Source organism: Medicago truncatula, chromosome 8 (genome assembly GCF_003473485.1).
Source record: "Medicago truncatula cultivar Jemalong A17 chromosome 8, MtrunA17r5.0-ANR, whole genome shotgun sequence".
In the NCBI taxonomy this organism is placed as follows: domain Eukaryota; kingdom Viridiplantae; phylum Streptophyta; class Magnoliopsida; order Fabales; family Fabaceae; genus Medicago; species Medicago truncatula.
This window is the reverse complement of record NC_053049.1, coordinates 29,742,300-29,764,637: the sequence shown is the minus strand read 5'-3', so window position 1 is coordinate 29,764,637 and position 22,338 is coordinate 29,742,300. Positions and strand designations below refer to the sequence as shown.

At 33.1% G+C, this 22,338-nt stretch overlaps 3 protein-coding genes across 3 annotated transcripts; 1 reads left to right on the top strand and 2 right to left on the bottom strand.

The window, feature by feature from the left end:
• Positions 1–1,360: 1,360 nt before the first annotated feature.
• LOC25501353 (probable nucleoredoxin 1) lies at positions 1,361–3,922 on the bottom strand. The gene is made up of 4 exons (XM_013590544.3): positions 3,703–3,922; positions 2,883–3,362; positions 2,297–2,776; positions 1,361–2,190 (listed from the first exon to the last, which is right to left on the bottom strand). The coding sequence occupies exons 1-4, from the start codon at positions 3,793–3,795 to the stop codon at positions 1,531–1,533; spliced, it is 1,713 nt and encodes a 570-aa protein (XP_013445998.1). The 5' UTR covers positions 3,796–3,922; the 3' UTR covers positions 1,361–1,530.
• Positions 3,923–14,482: 10,560 nt separating this feature from the next.
• Positions 14,483–15,067, bottom strand: LOC25501352 (putative F-box protein At3g16210). Its single transcript, XM_024773037.1, has one exon. It carries the CDS (start codon positions 15,065–15,067, stop codon positions 14,483–14,485), a length of 585 nt encoding a protein of 194 aa, XP_024628805.1.
• A 4,519-nt stretch (positions 15,068–19,586) lies between these two features.
• LOC25501351 (uncharacterized) lies at positions 19,587–20,559 on the top strand. Its single transcript, XM_013590542.3, has one exon. The coding sequence runs from the start codon at positions 19,802–19,804 to the stop codon at positions 20,288–20,290; it is 489 nt and encodes a 162-aa protein (XP_013445996.1). The 5' UTR covers positions 19,587–19,801; the 3' UTR covers positions 20,291–20,559.
• The last annotated feature ends 1,779 nt before the right edge of the window (positions 20,560–22,338 follow it).

Genomic DNA, 22,338 nt, shown 5'->3' with positions numbered 1-22,338 from the left:
ACATAAAATGGTTGGGTACATAAACCTGTCATTGAACATTACGGTCCATTCAAAAATAAAGTCCAACAAACAATTCATCAATAACTAATACTTAAATTCTACAAATCCTTCATGTGATCTTATTTTTGAATTGATTTTCATCGACATTGATAGAAAAACAATATCAAGAATCACCTCAAGAGAAAGTCTAGAGTCATATAAGGTTGTGATATATGTATAATGATTATAAAACTCAAAAATGAAATATGAACTATTTAAATAATGTAGTGAGCAACAACAATAACACAAAATTGAGCAACAAAATAACGACTACAAAAAATGCATAAGTCACCACCCCCCTCACCTTAAAAAATGATGTTCTTTGTTTAGTTTACTCTCGTGCTGATACAATGAGGAAGGAATGTTGAAAGAGCACGAGAGAGAAGAAATGAGAGTGAGATCACACAAGAGAGAAGGAAGGAAGAGGTCTCACGATGATGTGGTGGCGGCGCTTGAGAGGCCGTTGTTGGTGAGTATGGAAAGGGGAGTTTCTAAGAGTTTGAGTTGAGAGAATTTAGGTTTAAAGAGAAGTTTGTATTGTGAAAATGAGTAAGGTAGGGCCGCTTAGGTTTGAAGTGCGAAAAAAATGAATTTATGATGTTTAAAATGCAAAAATAAGTACACCCTCACCAATTTGTAGTTCTTATGTTTTTTTATTATGGAAATTAAATGTGTTGGGGCTCACCAAAGTTAGAATATAGATCATCATTATCAACGAGATCTTAACGCTAATAACGATAGTTGAACCCACACTATTGCTACCACATATATGTCTTGCATGCCCTCTTGGTTTAAGAAATATCATCATAATTTTATTTTGATTTCTCTTTTTATTTGGTGGTGGTGGTGGGTAGGGGGGCTATAATAACAAGCGTGAAGAACCCCTTTTTAATGTGCTTATGCGTTCTCTTTGCACATAAGCTTCTAATGTATTGGTAGCATAAAGTGAAGGTGATTGCTGACATTGAGAGAATTGAAAAGGCATACATTTGCGTTTATGCTTCTCCATTCATAGAAGTTTTCTCCTCTGTGTGGTGTTTTTGCATTTATGCTTCTCTATTCATAGATACTTTCTCTTGTGTGTGGTGTTTGATGAAAAGAACTTACTAAAGATAATTTAATACGCAATATTAAATTTCATACGTGGGTATAATTACAGTTTTGCTACTATGACGAATTTGGTTTTTAATTTCAATCTCAATTTCAAATATTATGCAGCTATGGTTGCAGTAGCAATCAATCGAATGCTTCCAGCTTCCCCATTTGGAAGCAATAGCTAAGACTATAACAATAAAGGTAAGAGGAAGGAGAATAACCATAATTTTTGGCAGGGTGACTCATGCACAAGATTAAATCACACATTAAAGATGATCATCCATATCACAATATCCAAAGATTCAAATTATTTTATACAACTCACAAGACATATTAGAACTAACATCACAAGCATATGACTAAAACCAGTAATCACCAACATAAAACAAGCAGATTTCAGGCTTTGGTGCAGACATCTCCATCACAAACCCATCCATCTTTGGGCTTCTCTTCTTCCTTGGCACCATTTATGCTTCCTTTGTCTCCCAGCGCACAATTTGGATGGAGATCAAAGTCACACTCTGCACATAAGTATGACCAAGTATCTCCCTCATCCTTGCAACCATCGCAGCAATAAACATTGCGGCGCGACAATACAAGCTCGTGCTCATGTGTTTCATGCGTCACCTTCTCAGGCCACCCCTTTGCAATGTCATCCTTTTGTGCCTCTATTTCTTTTATTCTCTTTTCAGTGAAAGGATAAGCATCTGCCCCATAAAGCCCAACCAGACCCCGAGCTTCTTTCGTGACAGTCTGGCCACTTGGTCCAATCGCCACGAGCTTGGGGATGCCAGATACCTTGAATTTGCGACTCAAGAATTCTTTTCTCGTGTCACCAAAGGGAAGTGCCAGCCATGGCATTCCCGCAAAGAATTCATTAAACGATTCTTGATCCCTGTCACTTGAGATGAAAACCACTTCAAGTGCATCATTGTTTTGTGCCTTAATCTTATGGTATGCCTCAATGAGTTTTGGAAGAAACGCACGGCATGGAGGACACCAGTGGGCTGAGAAGTAGAGGAGGACAGTTTTCCCCACTAATTCTGATACCGGAATCTGAAATGAAGATAAATGCTAACTTATTAATAACAAATTAAAAAAAGGAAATGACGGGGGAGTCACTCAACAAAATCGAGTGAATTTATCTTGTAAGATATATTACCTTCTTCCCGTCTTTGTCAATGACAAAATCTTGATCGCCAGACACCAAAACGGACTCAAGTGTTTGAGATGCCTCCTTGGCCTTTGCTATTTCATCGAGTTCAGAAAACTTTTCAGGAGTGAATGGATACGCATCAACCCCATGATCCTCAATGGCCTCAGCGGCATTAGGATGAAGAGTTTTCCCATCTGGCCCAATAATAACCAAGGTGGGGAGTTCTGATAGCTCAAAGTACTGAATTAATTTCGCACAGGTTTTGTCCTTGAGAGGCAAGGATAACCAAGGCGCACTTTCTAATTCTTTCTTGAATGCATCTTCCTCATCATCTAAAGGTATAAACACGACCTCAAAGTTCTCCCCATTTTCCTTCAGCTTCTTGTAAACCTCCTTAAGCTTTTGAGTAAATAGCGTGCATGCTCTGTATGAAGTCGCACAGAAATGCAAACCAACTGTCTTTCCCTCAAGCTCAGAGATAGGTATCTGTTGTGCACATGAAAGGAAAAGTCAGATTGGTAAATGAACCAAAACAACCAGATAATAACAAAAGGAACCTACTACATGATACAGAGTAAAGTTAGTAGCTTACTTCATTTCCATCGGATGATATCAGAAAGTCACGGGAACGAGAGGCCAATATCGATCTCAAGGACTGGTTCCTCTTAGCTTCCTCTTCTATATCTTTCAACTCTTGAACCCTTTTTGATGTGAAAGGGTATGCTTCAGCTCCATAAACACGGATAATGTCAACTCCATCTTCAGTAATAACTTTTCCAGCTTCATCAAGCAATGCAAGATGAGGAATTCCGTTGACATGAAACAATTCATCAAGGCGACCGCGTGTCTCTGAATCAGAAAATGGGATAGCTAGCCATGGCATCTTGGAAAAGTAGCTCTTAAAAGCCTCATCATCTTTATCGGCTGAGACAAAAACAACCTCAAATTCACCATTTGGAGAGAGTTCATCGTACACCTCCACCAACTTTGGAGTGAATCCTCGACACGGACCACACCATGATGCTGAAAAATAGAAACCAAGTTTCTTTCCCTTCAAGCTATCAATTTTAACCTGTGAATTTCAAAATATAAGAAATAGCACCACAATATTCCATCGGTATAAGTACAAATAAAACCACCACTTCAAATAACTGTCATAAACCACAATGTCCAATAAGAAAAACACTAGAATAAACCACTGGAAAACTTAGTCAACTCTGGTCAATGTAATAATTTCACTTAAACAAAATGAATCGCCACAAATTGTAGAGGTTTGTTTGAATCAAGAAAGTACTAAAATTATGACTCATCAAATTAAAAAATATTTGATCACATTAGTCTCATAATAATTTCATAAAACTCAACAAAAAAAGGAAAAGAGAAGAAATGGAGTTACGGTGGAATGGAAGTACCTGATCGCCGGTGTTTCGAAGAAGAAAGTCTCTATCGGAAGAAGAGAGAATAGAGTGAACGTTGTGAGTGACATCAGCAACAGAATCCGCCATAGCTGTTGGAGAGTGAGTGAGTGACTAACGACACAAAACAAGAAGAAGAACACAACTAGACGAACAAGGACGTCTTATTTATAGGAGTGGAAAGCGTGCAGAGAAAATCATATTACCTCCCACATCAATTTTTTGATAGGGAAATATTAACTAGAGCAGTGACACCTATTTAAGAACCATAATAGTACAGTTATCTAACAACAATTTGGTAATATTAACACACAAAATAAACACATTAAGAAATGTGAAAAAGACAATGAGTGTCTATTTGTCATATCAATCACTATCAAAAAAGTGTTATTGTGAAAATTGAATGACTATTTTTAAAGTTATGAATTATTTTGATTAATCGGGTGCGCAAACAATGATTGTATTGAAATTTTGAAATATTGATAAACTATTATAACTACTTATTATATATTTAATGAAACAAATTACTATTCACTGCGTAAATATATTAGCTAAACCTTATGAGCAACCATTCACTTCATCAAGTGACAAAGCATAACTTACCAAAAGTAACGTTAACAACACTCTTTTTTTAACACTTACTCAAACTCTCTATTTTATCGAATGAAATCAACATTTATCCTGCATTTTAAAAATGAAATTCACATAAAGTGGTGAAACACACATATATTTCACCCAATTAAAAAAAAAGTTTGACTAAATATTAAAAAGAGAGTGATGCTAACACTTTTAAACTAATTAATCTTAAAAAATTGCTTTTCTCCCATACAAAATTATTCACTCTTACAAACCAACCAAAATACTTCCAATGTAAGCTGACTCACGTTATTTCTAATTTCTTATTTCTAAATGGTTAGATCTATCTATATCATAAATGCAACATCCTTCTCATCGGTCCTTTCACATTATCAACACAATCAAAACTTACCAACCATGACCAAAATCGACACGTATAAGTTAGTGGTCCATCATATATGGACAATTAATTTCACGTGTTCTATACTATTGTTGAAAACTACTCCCTCCGTTCCTTTATAATTGTCACTTTTGTATACAAAATTTGTTTCCAATTAATTGTTGTTTTCAAAGTTCAATTTATCATTAAATGTGATTTTACCTATATTACCTTTATATATTTATTGCTGAGAGAGAAATATATGGAATGAAGTATTAAATTATTAAGGTTATTATAGGTAAAAGATAAATTGTTGTATCAAAAGTAGTAAAAGTATTTGTTGTCTTAATTTGTTGTATCAAGTCAATTATAGATGTAACCATTTAGAAATTAGAAATTACTTCAATGTGTTTGTTTGGCACCAAAGCATAACAAAGGATGTTGCATTTATATAATAGATGTTTGAATGCAATCCAATCCAACTTGAGTTAATCTACGTTGGAGTTCGGCGTGCATTAATTCACACATATCTAACATGAGCGTGAGTTACCTCATATTAAGTATATTGAACGTGAGTTAATTTACGTTAAAGTTATTTTCGTCGGTTCATGTAGGTGTAAGCAATTTTCTCAAGTTTAAGTAGTTGATGAACATGTTGCACCAAGTTCCAACCATTTCGCGAGACTGAATTAGGATAAGAATACTTACTACTCCACTCTCATGGGACTATATAAAATTGTCTTTTATTAGCACGATAGTATTTTCTAAAATTTAATATTATCATGCAAAAGTAAAATTACATAATATTGCTATGCTTGACCTTTTACAACTAAAGTTTAACAAATGTTAATGACTTGGAGTATCAAATTGAATCGGAAAAAAGCTATATATAAATTTGTTCTTACCAATTTATAAATTTCTTTTAGTTTTATAGTATATCTATTTCGCTTAAACTTATCTAAATTTTAATTTTTGTATCTATATAATATGTTTTCAAATTATAATTTTGTTATGAAAAATAATTGAAACAAAACTTCAAAGGTACGATTTAGGGGAAAAGGACATATCTTAAATACATTGTTGTTTTGGGTTAAAAAAAAAATGTAAATGTAAAAAAAAAATACATTGTTGTTTTGGGTTTAAGTTTTGCTGGTACTTTTGAAGAAATGTAAATGTAAATACATATGTAAACGCTCGTTGAGTTCGAAGGTCTTTCACTTCTTAGGTTAAGGCACCATCCTCTCATCTTAAATTTTAATAATTGAAACATCTTCACCAATATTTATAGTTATCCTTTTAGAACATGTTTGATGGTCCAAGAAAGAGACTTTAAGGCCACTTAGTGACTAAAAATCCACTTTCGATGAATAGATGAGAAATTTAAAATTCGAATTCCGATTCATACATATCACAATTTCTCTATCAAATGAATTACACACTTACTAGATCTTCGGATAAAAGATTTAAGACATGATGACATAAATCGGATCATACTATTATTATTGGGTTTTATAAGAGTCTTAATTCAATGTTGAATGAACTAGTAAAAAATGACAAGTCAATCATGACACTCCATCCTATCATATACTTTTTTTTTTTTTTTTTGTGGTGACGGTGTTTGAACTTCAGACCTTGCATATATTATGAATTGTTCTTACCAACTGAGCTAAGCTCACGAGGACACTCGATCCTATCATATACCTTTGGTTCTATGTAGAGAGATGGAATATGTATTTCTTTTCTTATTTACCATTGAAAACATAATTTCAAGTATAATAATAATATTAAAATAAATAAATAAAACTAAAATCTTAATTTTTCTAAAAGAAATCCTCTACTGGTAAATGATACTAGTAATAAGTTCAAAAAATTAATGAATTCTACTAAACAACAAATTGTGTTTCTTGAGTAACTTGGTCTACGTCAACATAGTAGCATAGTACGAATTAGCAATTGCATCGCAGATTCGTGGAATATGATCGGCATCTTCTTAACAAAAAAGCAGTGGGAACGCATTGAATACTATCAGTGACATTGGTCCAATTTATTAACAAAATTTAATCTGATCAGAATTGGACAATGACATGCCACGACGACTTCACAATTCACACACAAGTCAACTTTTTTATTTATTTAGAAGATGACTTTGTCAAGGAAAACAAATTGAAAATAACAACACTTTTCTCTTGTCCTTTTTCTCTTCTTTATATCAATTACCAAGAGAGGAGCCTCTTATATTGTCTAACAAGTTACACATTTACATTTCTTTTTCTTAATTTTGCACTAGAGTGATAAATAAGAGGTTGCGTGGAAAGATGTGTACACATAAAAACATTGAAAATCTGGACAGTAATGGAACCAGAAATTTTATAGAGTCTAGGTAAAATTTTAACCCAAATTCACATATGACATAATATATAAATAGTCATAAATTAAAATAAAAAATGCTCGTTATTTTGTTAGCAAAAATACAATTTGAAATAAGAGAGATGAAACATAACTTGCCAATAGTGTACTAAATAAAATTAGGAGGTAAATGTCCTTTCTGAGACATCTTTGCGGTGAATATTCGAGTAATATCAACATCATCAAGTGACTTGAATATCTCCCGCTAGGTGCAACATATCATCAAGTCATTGAACCACACATCGTTGATCTTGTTTGTAACAATTCTTTCTCGCGGGCTTATAAGATTATTTTACTAGCTTGTTGACATGGCTTGACAACTGGTGGACTTCCAACTTTTGTTGATGTTGGTAATAGCTTTGGTGCACTCGCTAGATCTACAAATTAGAAGTTAAAATCAGATTTATTATGTCCAGTTGTAGAAGTGATTGTAAGTTTTTTTACGTATGAACTTATTGTAGAACTGATTGTAAGTTGTAACTTGATAGTATGTCATTTTGTCCGATAAACTATTATGAATAGTGTGATTCAAATTTTGTTACCGTAAATTAAATGAGCAATGATGTATATATAGATTTTGATTTATGTGAGTATTTCTGTGAGTATTGATATGGGTGAATGATATAATATATAGTTAATAGTTAAAGAAAATTATTCTAGTTAAGTCTAGTGAATGATATAATATATAATATATAGTAATTAATTTCAAATTCCAATGATATTGATCATAATATTTTATTGTATTAAATTAATTTTAGTGATAATTTTATGTATTGTTCATTTTTAGAATATATAGTAGAAAAGAAAATATAACAAAAATAAAACAATGATAAGTTTTATTGACAACCACAACCATAGGTAGAAGTCCTTAATATTTTTAAAATTGTATACTTAGAATTATCCACGGTTTTGTCCGTAGGTAAAGATGAAAAATATGTAGTCGTTGAGCCGTCGATCAATGTCCTCGAGATATTTATCTATGGAAATTTGTCCTTTAGCGACAGACTAAAAAATGGTAAAATCTTATAATTTAAAATCATGTGTTAAAATGGTATCCTTAGAATTTGACACACGATTTTTTTTCCTTATGATAAACAATGAATGAGACATATATTAATTATGGTAGTTTCTATCTAAACTATGTTGATATCCCAAGTTATCATAATACCATGTTTTGAAATTCCAACTATGCTAATATCGCAAAACATTGTGTGTCAAATGCATGTCATCCTATGTATTATTAGTAAAAAAGAACAACAAAAAAAGTTGGGGTGCCAAACCAAACCCAACAAAACTAATTACTAAAACGATATGTAGACATCAAACATATGATCTAGGGCTGGAAATGAGTCGAGTCGAATCGAACTTGTCTGAGCTCGACTCGACTCGTTAAGAATTGCCTCGGTTCGAACCTCGATTCTTGTTTGACACGAACTTTTTTTTAGCTCAAGTTCGGCTCATTTAAAGATCAGGAACAATTTGCTTTGGCTCATTAGGTTCAATTCATTTATTCAAAGGACGTAACTTTAGATATGGAAATGAGTAAAGCCACTTGAACCACGTAACTCAAAAGTCAAAGAATTTAAATTTTTGACACATCAAAATATATTGGAATTTATACCAATTTTTGACTCATTTTTATCCTATTATTGCTAAGTGTTTGTCTTAGTTTTTAAAGTATTATATATATAATTATCTAATTGCTGCGTAAGATCAATTATATATAAATTTAAAAATATTTTTTAGGTGTTATATATATATAATCGAGTCATCCCGTGAACCAAATGAATCGAATTACATATAACTCAAGTTCAACTCAATTAGTTGACGAACTTAATTTTCAGCTCAAGTTCGACTCATTTGGTTCATGAACCAAGTTCGACGAATCAATTATCGAATCTAATTACGAACTCTAATCGAGTTGATTCGGTTCATTAGGAGCCCTAAACGTATCTAAAAAAAAAAAGCAGTCTGATAAAACAAGGATATATAGATCACCAATGAGAATCTACAACTATTTTACAAAATATCAACTAAAAAAATACAATTTTTATTGCGAAGTCATAAGACTGTGGTTTCTTCGAGCATTTTGAAATGCTAAATCATTTCAAATGTTTTCGATTCATCGTATCTATTTTTCACAAAAGTAATTGCCATATAAACAGTAAAAAATAGTTGATTCTAATGAATTCTTTATCAAATAATTTGCTGTAATAAATATTATGTTAATTTAAAAATATGATGAATTCTTGATCAAATAATAAAATGTGTTCAATTCTTCACAATTTTTATTATATCTATTTAAATTTTCATTTTCATTTATGTCATTTTAGTAATTTATGTCACTATTTTAAAAAACTAGTTAATCAAATTATAAAATCCAAATACAACAAATAAGTTTTGAATTAAAAATTCCAAACAGAAAAAATGATCAATTTGAAGGAGCTTGAGAATGAGTAGGGTGAAAAAAGAAATTCCAAAAAAAAAAGTTGAAGATCAATTGGTCTTGAGTCTTTTAATGTTTGAGGGCTTTGAAAAGTGCTCTTCTCCCATTAAAAGCACTCACTCCCAACTGAATGTATGAATGTACCCCACGTGACTTCAGCGCGAGTTAACCCAAGCATGTAGTAAACTCAGCTTGACTTAACTCACGTGGGATGGATGTACTGATTTGGTACAAAACCCATCAATCCCAACTCCAACAACCACTTTCTTTCCCTCTTCAACTCCAAAAAGCTAAAAAATGCAATTTTTTGGGTTAAAATCTTCATTTCAAATCATTGCTAATCGTCAGGAAGCAAATTTCCACGCCCATCAATCATAAAAAATCAGGTAATGTATCATCTTAACTCATTTAATTTTGCTGGTTTTTGAGGCTTGTTCGTCAGTCTGGGAAGCAGGATGAACATGAGTTAACTCACACTGGGCCAACGTGAGTTAACTCAAGCAGGTGTAAAGCCCGCGTGATTTAAATCACACAGGTGTAATGCCCAATTTTCAAATTTCGCGCCAATTTTTTTCTTTGTTAGCTTGTTGCACAAATTATTTATATTATTTTTCCTTGTTATTTTGTCATTCAATACACATAGTGATGGCTGTAAATATGGTGGATGATGACGTTGAGCCGAAACCGGCCTTAATTGAAGCTTCCGACGAATGGTTGAAAATAACGTATAATGGTTAATGACCTTTTTGTTACACGTTTAGGTTAATGGTTGAAAATAACATTTTACGTCTTTATGTTCGATCCATTAAAGTCTAATATTTAACGTGTAGTAGTGTAATGTGTTTGACTTTGTGTTCGCAATGTTACATTTTAATGAATTTGTGGATTGTGTATTTAGCGACGAATTAGTGTAATTTGGATCGTTTATGCGTGATTATGTGATTTTGTGTATTTAATGATGAATTTGTGTAATTTGGATCATTTATGTGTCATTAAGTGTGATTAATTCATTATGCTTGATTAATTTGGATCGTTTATGTGTGATTATGTGATTTTAGTCACGAATTTATGAAATTTCGATTGATTACGTGTGATTATGTTGTTAAAATGGTGTAATTCAGATCAATTATGAGTGTGTAAAGATGGCGGGTCATTAATGACTTGATTAATGACATTCAATGTTGTTTCGATCGATTACGTGTGATTATGTTGTTAAAATCGTGTAATTCAGATAAATCACGAGTGTGTACTCAACGTGACTTAAGTCACATTGAATTTAACACGCGTGACTTAAATCACGCTGGGGTATTTTTGTCAGTTTGTATGGGAGTGAGTAATTTTTTATGGGAGAAGACCAATTTTCGAAGGCATTTGATATAGTTTTGAGAATAAAAAGAGAAGATCTGTTGGGCTTAAGTTTGTTGGGGCATTTTTATACGTTTTACTATATACACGCGCATAAAATGCATCCTTACTATATACATGCCCTCGCTTCAATTTTTTTGGGCCTCCTACAGGGCTGGGTCCTAGGTCGTCACACCTCTAGACTATGCCTAGGGCCGACCCTGCCCATGCCATCTCATCTAAACACTCTTGGATTTTTGCAGACATGTTTAGAACATCATAAAAAGTGTACTTACTAAAGTTTAATTTAATTTTGACATTGAGAAGAATTATATAATTTTTTTTTTTAAAAAAGACAAAAGTTTAAAATAAAAGTAACTAAAATCTGGACCTAAAAATCAAAATTTCAACTTACTTTTTTGTGGTCAAACTTTTTATAATGTTCTTATACGTCTGTAAAAAATTGTTTAAAAACGAAGAATTTAATGATAATTAAACAAATTTGGCTTTAACATGTAATAAAACTGCTGCAGATTTTTTTGTAGGAATTAAAAGAACTATTAGAAATGGCGTAAATACATACACTAACATGTCTGTCTTTCTGTTTTCTAGTAAAAGAAAAAAAGATAAATCAAGAAATATAGAAATAATAGAATTGCAATAATGATAATCCGCGCAGCTGTGGAAATTCAATCCAAAATCAACAGAACTCTCAAGAACTTGGTAGTGGCTCATCATTTCTACAATTCTGCATGTAGCTGTTGTCTAACTACACATTTATATCAATGATATCAATTGCTAATATCAGAAAATATTGGTTTATTTTATTCTATTTCCGCTATGCAACAGTGATACAACACCTCTATAGCCCCAATTTGACGATACTACAAATTAATTCTTAAAATGCAAATTGAAAAGGATTTCCCTTTACTGTAAAGGAGACATTCCTTGTATATAACAATGAACATATAACCTATGAACTTCTCTCTTTACTAGTATTCAACAAAGTAGCATTACTAGATGGTTTCAATGGAGTCCTATTAATTGAGGAATATCACTTAATGTATATGGTTATGCCTTCTCAATTTGGTTTCTCTAAGGAAGTATCTTATAAGTTATAACATGTTTATTCTAGTCTTCTGAATGATATGGACTGAATATCTCAATTCTAATCACATTCATGTCTAAACAAGTTGCAGCTACACAACATACTCGGCAAATACTAATCCTAAAAAGAGAAGTATACAAGGTAATTAAGATGACAGTTTAACTTCCAAATAATAATAGAATGATAATGGAAGTAATTAATAGAACATCACCAAATAATTCCATCTATAAGTCTTAATCTATTAAACATGTGTTAATTGTGATTTGCAGTATAAGATTCTAAAGCATGACATTCTTTCTTTCAAATATGGATGGTAATATATAATTAGAGAATAAAAAATAAATTTACATGTCATGTAAATGTAGCTCAGTTGGTAGCTCCATTTCTCCACACTTAAAGCGTGTGAGTCTAACCACTAGACTATTAACCTTATGGGTGTTGTGGAAAGTCCGGAATGAGAAGATTTTCAATGGGAGAAATTTTGAGGTGGATGAGATAGTGGAAGAGATCAAGGGGTTGTCTTGGAGGTGGTTTTTGAGAAGAACGAATATACCGGTGTGTCTCTTGTTGTTTTGGCTGGGTTTCCGTGCTGCTCTTGTTGTTTGTTGCTCGGGCAGGTGCTCTTTGGGTCTTTCGGGAGTGAGGCAGGGGTATGCTTGCCCCATGCAAGTATACTTCAGCCTCACTGTTTGAAGCCTTGGGTTTGGGTGTTCTGTGTATGTGCGGCACCTTTGTATGTTTACCGTTTATTTTATCTGCGAGTTGTTGTGCGTCTTGCATACACTCGACGTGAATAATATTTGCCGTTTCAAAAAAAAAATAAAAAAAAAAACCTGAAACTAGTATCAACACGTATTGTGTAATCTTGCACAATCAACTTCTTCATCTCTATTCTATTTATCACAACATCCTTACAGAATACAACTTTATCCAACAGATACCATACCAAATTACTAACAATCATATTCAGCTTTGATATAAAAACCAAATGGTGTCTAGACTCATATCTAATCAACCACTCTTTTAACATATTGCTTGACATTTCTACAAAATCAACAGAACTCTTCAAGACCTTGGTTTGGTGTCTAGCATTTCTACAATTCTGCATGTAGTTGTTTTCTATATGAACTAGCTTACAAATGAACGCCAGAAACCACAAATTTATACCAGTGTTGCTAATTGCCAATAGCAGATTATAGTATTCCTCATTCTTCAATTGGAAGAGCCAAAGGACGTGAATCATCAAAATTAGTTTTTTTAATAAAAAAAATCATCAAAATCTTCTTTAATCATTTTCCGAGTATTCGAAGTGAAGTTGTCTCTACAACAATCTTTCATCCTTTCTCTCAACAAACAAATCTTACATTATGTAGTTGGTGTAATTTTCACTCCATTTTAAACTTTGGGAAGATAGATAAATAACTAAATACTAATCCTAAAAAGAGAACTATATGTAGTTAGATGACAGTGTATCTTCCAAATAATAATAAAATGATAATGGAAGTAATCAACCCAAAATCATCAAATAATTCCATGAATCAGTCTTAATCTAATGAAAATTAGAGAATATAAAATAGATTTACCTGTTTTATATATTTCATTTAATACTTCATTTAACAAATTGTTTTCTAAGCATACAAAGACAGAGAGGAAAAAAATTCATTAGTAATACACAAAGACAAGTGAGCAGGTAAGTAAAGCAAAAATCAGTCTAATATGTCATAGAAAGTACTGCATCCTATTATTTAATACAGCATTAAATCTTAGTAACTAATCCCTCCGTTTCAAAATATAAGCAAAATTTACTTTTTAGGTTCATTCATTTAATTATGTATGTGGTTCATAATATGGACCATATACATCATTAAATGAATGAACCTAAAAGGTGAATTTTGCTTATATTTTGAGACGGAGGGAGTAGACTCATAAACCTTCAGGTTGAAAACTTTAAGCTGTTACTACAAAAGCAATTAACTGTTTATTCCTCCAATTGGACCAAGGTTTTTCTTGTAGAGTACAATTTGACATACGCGACTTGCACCTTTAAAATCGATCTCCTCAATCACCTCGGTTGTTAAATCAAAACAAGCTATTTTACCATTCTTTTTATTTATGAATATATTTCCGTTCTTCCCGGCTGCGATAACATGATTAACATAAGATGAAGGTCCAATATCGAAGAGTTTAATCCATGATTCTTTGACACCAATTTCACCCAAAATCGATATGGTGTAAGACTTGGTTATATAGTAATCTGTGATCATCGATAAGAACCCATTTAACACCACCAATCTAGAAATAGAATAAGAACGATGATGCCTAACTATTGGTGTAGTGAAAAATACATCATTGGCCAAATTATATGACACAACAGAAGTTTTTCCATCATCTGAAACCCCCAACCAATGGCACACTCCATTCAAGTACACTCCAGACACAGAGTTACTTTTCTCCAAGAGTTACTTCTTAGGCTATATATCTCCCAAAATGAGTCAGGTAACATGAGTAAATCTTCTTTTCAAGAATAATGAGTTGATATATAACGATATTGAACATGCCGAATAACCTTGTAGTCATCTCTGACATGGTCATAACCAAATCCATGAAGACACAAGGTACCAAAAACATGGATATTAGGTAGATGCTCTACAAGACCAGGAGGGATGACCTTAACTTCCCCAGTAACTGGGTTCCAAAGTGCTACCTCACTATGATCCCAAGAGCTATAAACACAAACAATGCCATTAATAGCAGAACAAAAAATATGAAAAGGCCTACGAAATGGATTCTCAAATGGTGGCGGCAGATCCAGGTTTACCACATTCTGAAACCTCTCACCAGAAATCAAATAAAACATACTCACAAACGCGTACGAGACGAAGAGGAAACACACATCATCATCATCATCATCATGAGATTTGGAAACAAGATTGTTGCGGAACAAGTTGATGAAATTAGGGTTTTGAAATAAAAGAGACCATGATTTGGAAACACAAGTAAATCGCTTGAGAGATTTAATAGGGAGTTTAGAGAGAATAGATAAAGCAATGTCATCGTGGATATAGCTACAAGTAACTTTATTCTTCTCAGACGTTGGAGTCATAGAAAGAGCTCTTGATTGTAAGCTGAATGAAAGAATGCTCCATGCAAAACAAAGCAATCCTAAACATAACAATAATAAAGACATGCAATCAATTGAAAACATGATGAAGATTTTGTGAAGTGTGGGGATTATGTTTCTATGTTGGTCGTGCAATCATCAATTGAGTTCGGAGTGACTGTGAAAGACACAACAGAATAATACTAAAGACATGCAAAACAAGTAGGTTTGTTTGTTTATTTATCCTTATTTGTGGGGTGGGACAAATTAATTGGGGGCTAAGAAAATCATATAAACTAAAGTTAATCCCTTGAAATAAATATTCTAGTATTCGTTGGAGAGAGACCGTTAACACAAAATTTTTTGTTTTTTTTTTTTAAATTAGATTTTTTCATACACACGAGTCAAAAATTGAATCTTTAACCACTTACGGACCAAGTTTCTTATTATTTACACCAATTCATTATCAGTAAGTTAATCCATTATTGCGATGTTATCCACTTGATTTAGTCTAGCGGTGTTGGATTGTGACCTTGAAGTGTAATTCTCTTAAGTTCTTTGGGTGGTTAGTTTGTCTTCTTAAAATACAAACTGTTTTTTTTTTATTTTTTAATAAATGTATCTTAAATTTAATAAATTTTATCGTTGACTATTGTCATGATATGATCAAACATGAAGTTTTATGGAATTTAGAACTTTATAGCTATGTAATTTGACATGCAATATTTAATTATATTTTTAAGGCTAAATTTGTCTCCCTTTCCTTTAAGTTTTTTACAATAAATTGGTCATTTAAATTATAAAATGTCTCCACGATTACCCTCTTTTCATCAAACTCGGTTAAACAGTGATTATGTGGCCGTACAATGCTAAGTTGGTAGGACCAAATTTACCACTTTAAAAATTAGGGTGCATAGATATATTATTCACTCTTGGTTTCAAACGAAATCAATCAGTTACCTGATTTATAGTATTGTTGATCAAATATTTATCTATAAAATCAGGTTTAAATTCATCAACAAGAAAAAAATGTGCGTAAGTAATGATGTTTGGTGTCAAAAGCACTTTTTTGGGAGTTTTTTTGATTTTGTCTACATTTTGACCGTGTTAGTTTCATTTCTTCAGGAGCGTGTTCCTTTTCGAGTTGTCTCGGCCTGTTGTTTTGTAGTCCAGGATCTTGTGTGAAGCTGTTACAGTTTCTTGTTCGCGTTTGCAGTAGCTTGTCGGTCTGCTATTCTGCTCTTTTTCTGAAAGGCATTGCTGCGGCTCTCTATGCTGAAAAGAAGCTTGCAGAGTTCCCTCTGTTTAACAATGAGTTCATTTTTATATTATAACTATACCAATGTTTTTTTTTATTCTTGACATAATTATATTTTTCTTTCCGTCAACTCTTCCTATAGTTATTTTTTTTTTTTTCATTCATTGGTCATTATTTGTGTTTCAAATCACAAACCAAGCCAAAACTGACGACTTCTGAATGTTTTATCTCTTATCATTTACTTTATTTTTTCTAACCAACAGTCTCTTCAAGAAAAACCAGAACCTTCTTACAAGTTTTGTATACCATCAGCTGAGGATAAGCTACCTGTTTGATATTTCATCTTGTGCTTTTCACTTGAACAACTATAAATTGCTGATTTGCGGACATGTTGTCTAATGCCGTATTTAAAGTAGTTTGAATTGAATTTAGTTTCTTGCTAACTTGCTATAAGTTGACTGTTATAGCTTTACCACAAGATGTATTCTGGTCTTCTATGACGCTCGAATTTAATTTCGCTTGTAACTCTATTCTATTTTAGCTGACTGTGAAGTTTCTCATGCGTCTCTAATCACAATGCCGCCATGTTTTTGTAAGTCCAGGTTCTCTCTATATGCAATTTCCATGTTATGAAGACTGGTTTACTAACTCTTCCTCTAATCACAATGCTGCCATGGTATGATAGATTTTCCCTATATCATATAATAACATGAAATATTAATCAATAGTTCTCAGGCTCAAGGAGATGATACTAGCTCTTTGTTTAACGGTTGTTTTTGACGTATACAGATTGCGGGTGCTACTTTTTTTATCTTCTCTGGTGTTTGTAAGATGGGTCTGATACAGTGTCTTATTTTGATGCTATCTTGAATCTCTTATAAGTGCATGTCTCATTACTGCAAGAGTTCTGAGTTCTATTCTAATTTGATATATAAAATAACCTTTTGAACCATTAATTTGATTGAGTCATTGGTTAGTTTTTTCATGACATGCTTTTTTTTTAAAAAGGCCAATATTATTCTCGTCGAGCACGTGCAAGACGCACATAATAAACTCGCGGAAAAAAGAGAAGAAATAATACAATACGATGCCGCATATATACGGAACACCAAAACACCAATACCAACCCAAAATACCAACAAGGCATCAAACAGTGATGCTGCAATATACTTGCAAAGAGGCAGGCATACCACTGCCTCACTCTGAACAGGCCAAAATCACAACACCAGACGGCCAGAGAGCATAGCATCACACCTGCCCAACCAGGAACAAACCAAACAGCCGCAGCAACAAAACAGGCTGACCAAAAACAGAAGCTAACAGTGCACAACAGTAGTGCCAAAGGGCTGCCACGCCGCTACACGAACGCACCTGTCAACAGCAGCCACACCTACCTCCTCCCTTCCCTACTCAAGACATCTCTCTGATTCCAGCACCATTCATAAAACATAAATGCTCTAATCTTCAACCTATTAAGACTCCAAATCCAAGAGAGCACCTTAATGGCATCCACTACCACTATCTCCTCTACTTCTTTAGACACCCCGTTAAACATCCTATCGTTTCTCTCTTTCCAAATCGCCCAAATAGTCGCATGCCTAATCATCAAAAATCCTTTCCGGTAGGCCCGGCCTGTTTTGTCAGCTCTATCCACTATCTCCTCCCACCGGAAGCCCCAAATAAACAAACGGGATCTCCCCTTTATTACAATTCAAAAAATTACACCTCATATCCAAAAAACACCTCCTCCACATTAACACCCATAAGGCAACTTTTATGAAAGTTAACCTTCAATCCCGAAGCCATCTCAAAACCCCTAAGGAGTGCTTTCGACGTCCATAGACTATCCACCGTCGCCTCCCCTAGACAAATAGTATCATCCGCATATTGAAGATGAGATACTATCGTCCCACCCCTCTTCACTTCAAAGCCCTTAAACAACCCTCTCTCCACCACATTCTTCATAAGCCTACTAAATCCTTCCGCCACAAGAATAAAGAGGAACCGAGCTAACAGATTACTTTGCTTTAACCCCAGTTGAATGTCAATTTCTTCCGTTGGACTCCCATTAACTAAAATAGACATACTCCCACCAAAGATACAAGCCCTCATCCAACTAACCCATTGCCACAAAAACCCACCCTTTTAAGCATATACTCCAAAAAACACTATTCCACCGAATCGTAAGCTTTTTCAAAATTCACTTTTAAAATTAAAAGCTCACGTTTCCTCCTCTTGGCTAAATCCACCACCTCATCCAAGGTCAACACCCCATCCACCAAATTCCTACCTTTCAAGAAAGCCGATTGAGAAGAAGAGATAACTGAGCCCATCACCTTCGATAACCTCTTTGCCAACACGTTCGACAACCATTTAAAGAGGTTGCATAGTTCAAGTAGATTTAAAGAGGTTCATCCACTATCCTAGTCTAATGAGATATAAAGAAGTTACAATAGTTTAATTTTAAGAATTCTCCGTGAACAACCTATTATTTCTAAACTTTAATTTATGTTCCGTCTCTCAACATACTAGAAGATCAATCATGAATTCAAGAGAGAAAATTTGAATCCTTCCTCTAATGAAATTTCTTAACCAAGATGTTTAGAATGTAATTTCGAACCCTCGTTATCACCAAAAAAACTCTCAACAACTGGCGCTTAAGTTTTTCTAAAAGTTTTTAGTGATACCAAACAATGAGGTAAAAAGAACTCTATACTGTCGTAATTATTTTTCTTCTTCTTCTTCTGATTTTCATGCTTGGTGGACTAATCTGTCTGTTTGTTCAAGATATTCCATCCTGTAATGCCATAATTTGATTGATGTTGGTTATATTTTGTTTGTCATTTTCGGAGACTTTGTTATGTTTTCTGGCTAGGCGCACGCGCACACACATATATATCTTTGGCTTCTTAAAAAAAAAGACTAAACTACCCATGTTTTCAACTTATTTTTTCTCCACAAAATAAATAAAACATATATTAAAAATAACACTAAAATCAACGTTAAAATGAAAGAAATTAATTAAACAGTTGAGTCAAGAAGACTCTAAAAATTACAACTTTTGAAGAGTCACCGGGGTATTGATCAAGGGGGAGAGAGCGTGTCGTGTCCAAAAGCTCCAAGAAAGTTGTTCTTACTTTTTCTCCTAACAAAGCAATTAAAAGAAACAATTACGTAAAGAACATAGAGAATAAATATGTATCTTTATATACTTATCTCTTTAATAAAGAAAGGTTCTCATTTTCTCCCTATTTTAAATCCTAAAAACCCTTCTTAATTATTTTGATACCCCTTACATTATACATTACCTCTTCTCATGGTAACCAACCATTATCCACCTTTGCTTGATGTCTTAACCCAAATAAAAACTTGGTATACACTCAAAGAATAAAGAACTTCAAACTCTTAATACCAAACCCTTTTACTCACAAATTCCCAAACACTTCTCAACCAAATATTTCTCTTCTTCCAATCCAAACATGTCTCTTCAAGCTCAACAACAACAACAGCCACAACAACCTGTTCAAGTTTACCCAACAACTAACACAAATCAACCATCTTCTCATCATTCAAATGGATCTTTTGGGACAGTTTTCATTGTCCTTGCTATAATACTAGTCATTTCAGTTGTTGCTTGTTTTCTCGGACGCCTTTGCAACCGACGCTACAATAAAAACAACGACAACCAAAATCGTCAACATAACAGCCTGCAGAGACGGCCCGTTAAGCCGTCAAATAGGCAGCAACAGATTCATGATTTTCAAACAAGAGAAGATGACATTGAACTTGGTGTTGACAAAAGAATGCCTCCACCAATAATTACTAGGCCTAGAGGACTTGCTTTTGAACCACCACGCACAGGATCTCAACCACATGGTAATATGAAAGGATCTCAACCACATGGTAATATGAAAGATTTTGAAATGAAATCTGATCATGAAAGTGATCAGCATAGAGCAGGTTTATGACTATGATATTGAACTATATATTATACATGTAAGATTTAGCCATCTTATGCTGATAAAAACTTCCACTGTGTGTTTAATTCCTTCCAATTATCTTATTTTAATTATTTCTTGAATTTTCAGTCCTGGACGAATTCATGATGTACAGTATACGTGTAATAAAACTATATTGAATTTACTTTTAGAGATGTGTAACATAATATATTTTCCTTGACCAAAAAAAGTAATTAATATATTTTCAACATTTTTATGAAGTGCGTTTTTTAATGAAATGCATGGTTGATGTGTATTAATTGTGATAACTAAACAAGCAAACTACAAGAAAAAAAAAAAAAAAAAAAAGGTAAATTCCTCTCAAAAAAATTGTAAATTGTGGGGATTTAAATGCATGTACTACTACGACAATTTAATTATTGTATCTTGAATGAGTGTTTAATTTATATAGACTGTCGGTGTACAAAAGTTTTACGCATGGGTTTAATAATGTGTTATCTTATCATTTAATGAAACAAAATAAGATAAAATATAAATTATAAATTTCATCTAAATTAAAAAAATATTGGACAAATTACTCAATAAAACAAGATAACTAAAATCAAATTTTATATGCTAAAATCATAAAGTTAATAATAAAATATTTAAATGCCTTAAAAAAAATTAAATTTATTAATCATTGATATTTGAAATTATAAAAAAATATTTAAATTTAAATCTGAGCATCTCATAGGGAAGGGGTATACCTTTTTCTCTACTTATTAGGAGATTGTATATTTTTAACATAAAATATGAGATATCAATTCAAACTTCTCTTAAAAGACGGAGTATAATATTATACTCTAAAAAATAAGGTTGTGTGATGTGGATGGTAATTGGATATGTTGATTTGCTAAGTTTATTGATGTTTGTAAATTGTAACGCCTTTTGAAGAATTATGGGGTGTTTGAAGGTTTAAAGTTGGTGGGATAAAATCAGTAACATACCTCTAATATCCAGAATTGGATATGATTCATTTTGTTTAAGTGATACTTGTTCATTGTAATTTATTAAATGATGTGAATGTTGATTATCTAACAATGTGAAGTTGATTATCTAACAATATGATTATCTAACGAGGTGAATAATTTATATATGATTGAAGATGCTTACGTGTATTATGCATTGTTTCTATTCATTATGATTATGCAATTCTTATTTTGGATATATTCTCACCCCGATTGCGGATTGGACAGCTACGCTCTTGTAGTGTAGATGTTTAGGATGAAGAATTGTAGCAGCCATGAGTTGGAGGATGACGAGAAGCCTTTCTTGTCATTTTATTTCGCTTCTTGGAGTCTTTTATTTTATTTTGGGTCAAGCTCGGATTCTGTAACACTAGGGATTTCTGGTTTATTTTTATTTATTATACTTTGTTTGAAATTCGTTATTTGAAATCAATTAATTACTAAGACAATATAACGATATTTGAACTTATTTTCCGCTGCGATATGTTTAATTAATTTGAAGTGATTTTTGAACGATTATATGTGACACCCTCGTGTGTTTAATTTTAAATTGTATTTTTATATACAAAATACTTGTCGGGAATAGGGTGTTACATAGTTGGTATCAAAGCAGGTCGGTACATTCGGCCTACGATTTTTAAATGTTCCTGATTTTGATGGATACAAGTAAGAAATGGATGGAAGAAATGATCAAGCAATTTCTAATGATATGACTACATTGGCACAAGCCTTGAAGAATGTGCTATAAGGATAGCAGAACTAGCAAGGGGAAGCAGATGAGCTTCGTTTGAATATGTTTATGAGAAACCACTCACTTACCTTCAAGGGGAGGTACGATCCTGATGATGGCTAGAACTCATTGCAAGGGATCGAAAGAATCTTCAGGGAGATGACATGCACTAACGAACATAAGGTCAGACTAGCGACACACATGCTTGCATAAGAGGCTGAGTACTAGTGGGGGAATGCTCGTCAAAGGCTCGAGAGGGTGCAGGAACTGTGGTTAGATGGGAAATGTTTAGAGAAGAAATTTTGGGAAAAGATGTTCCT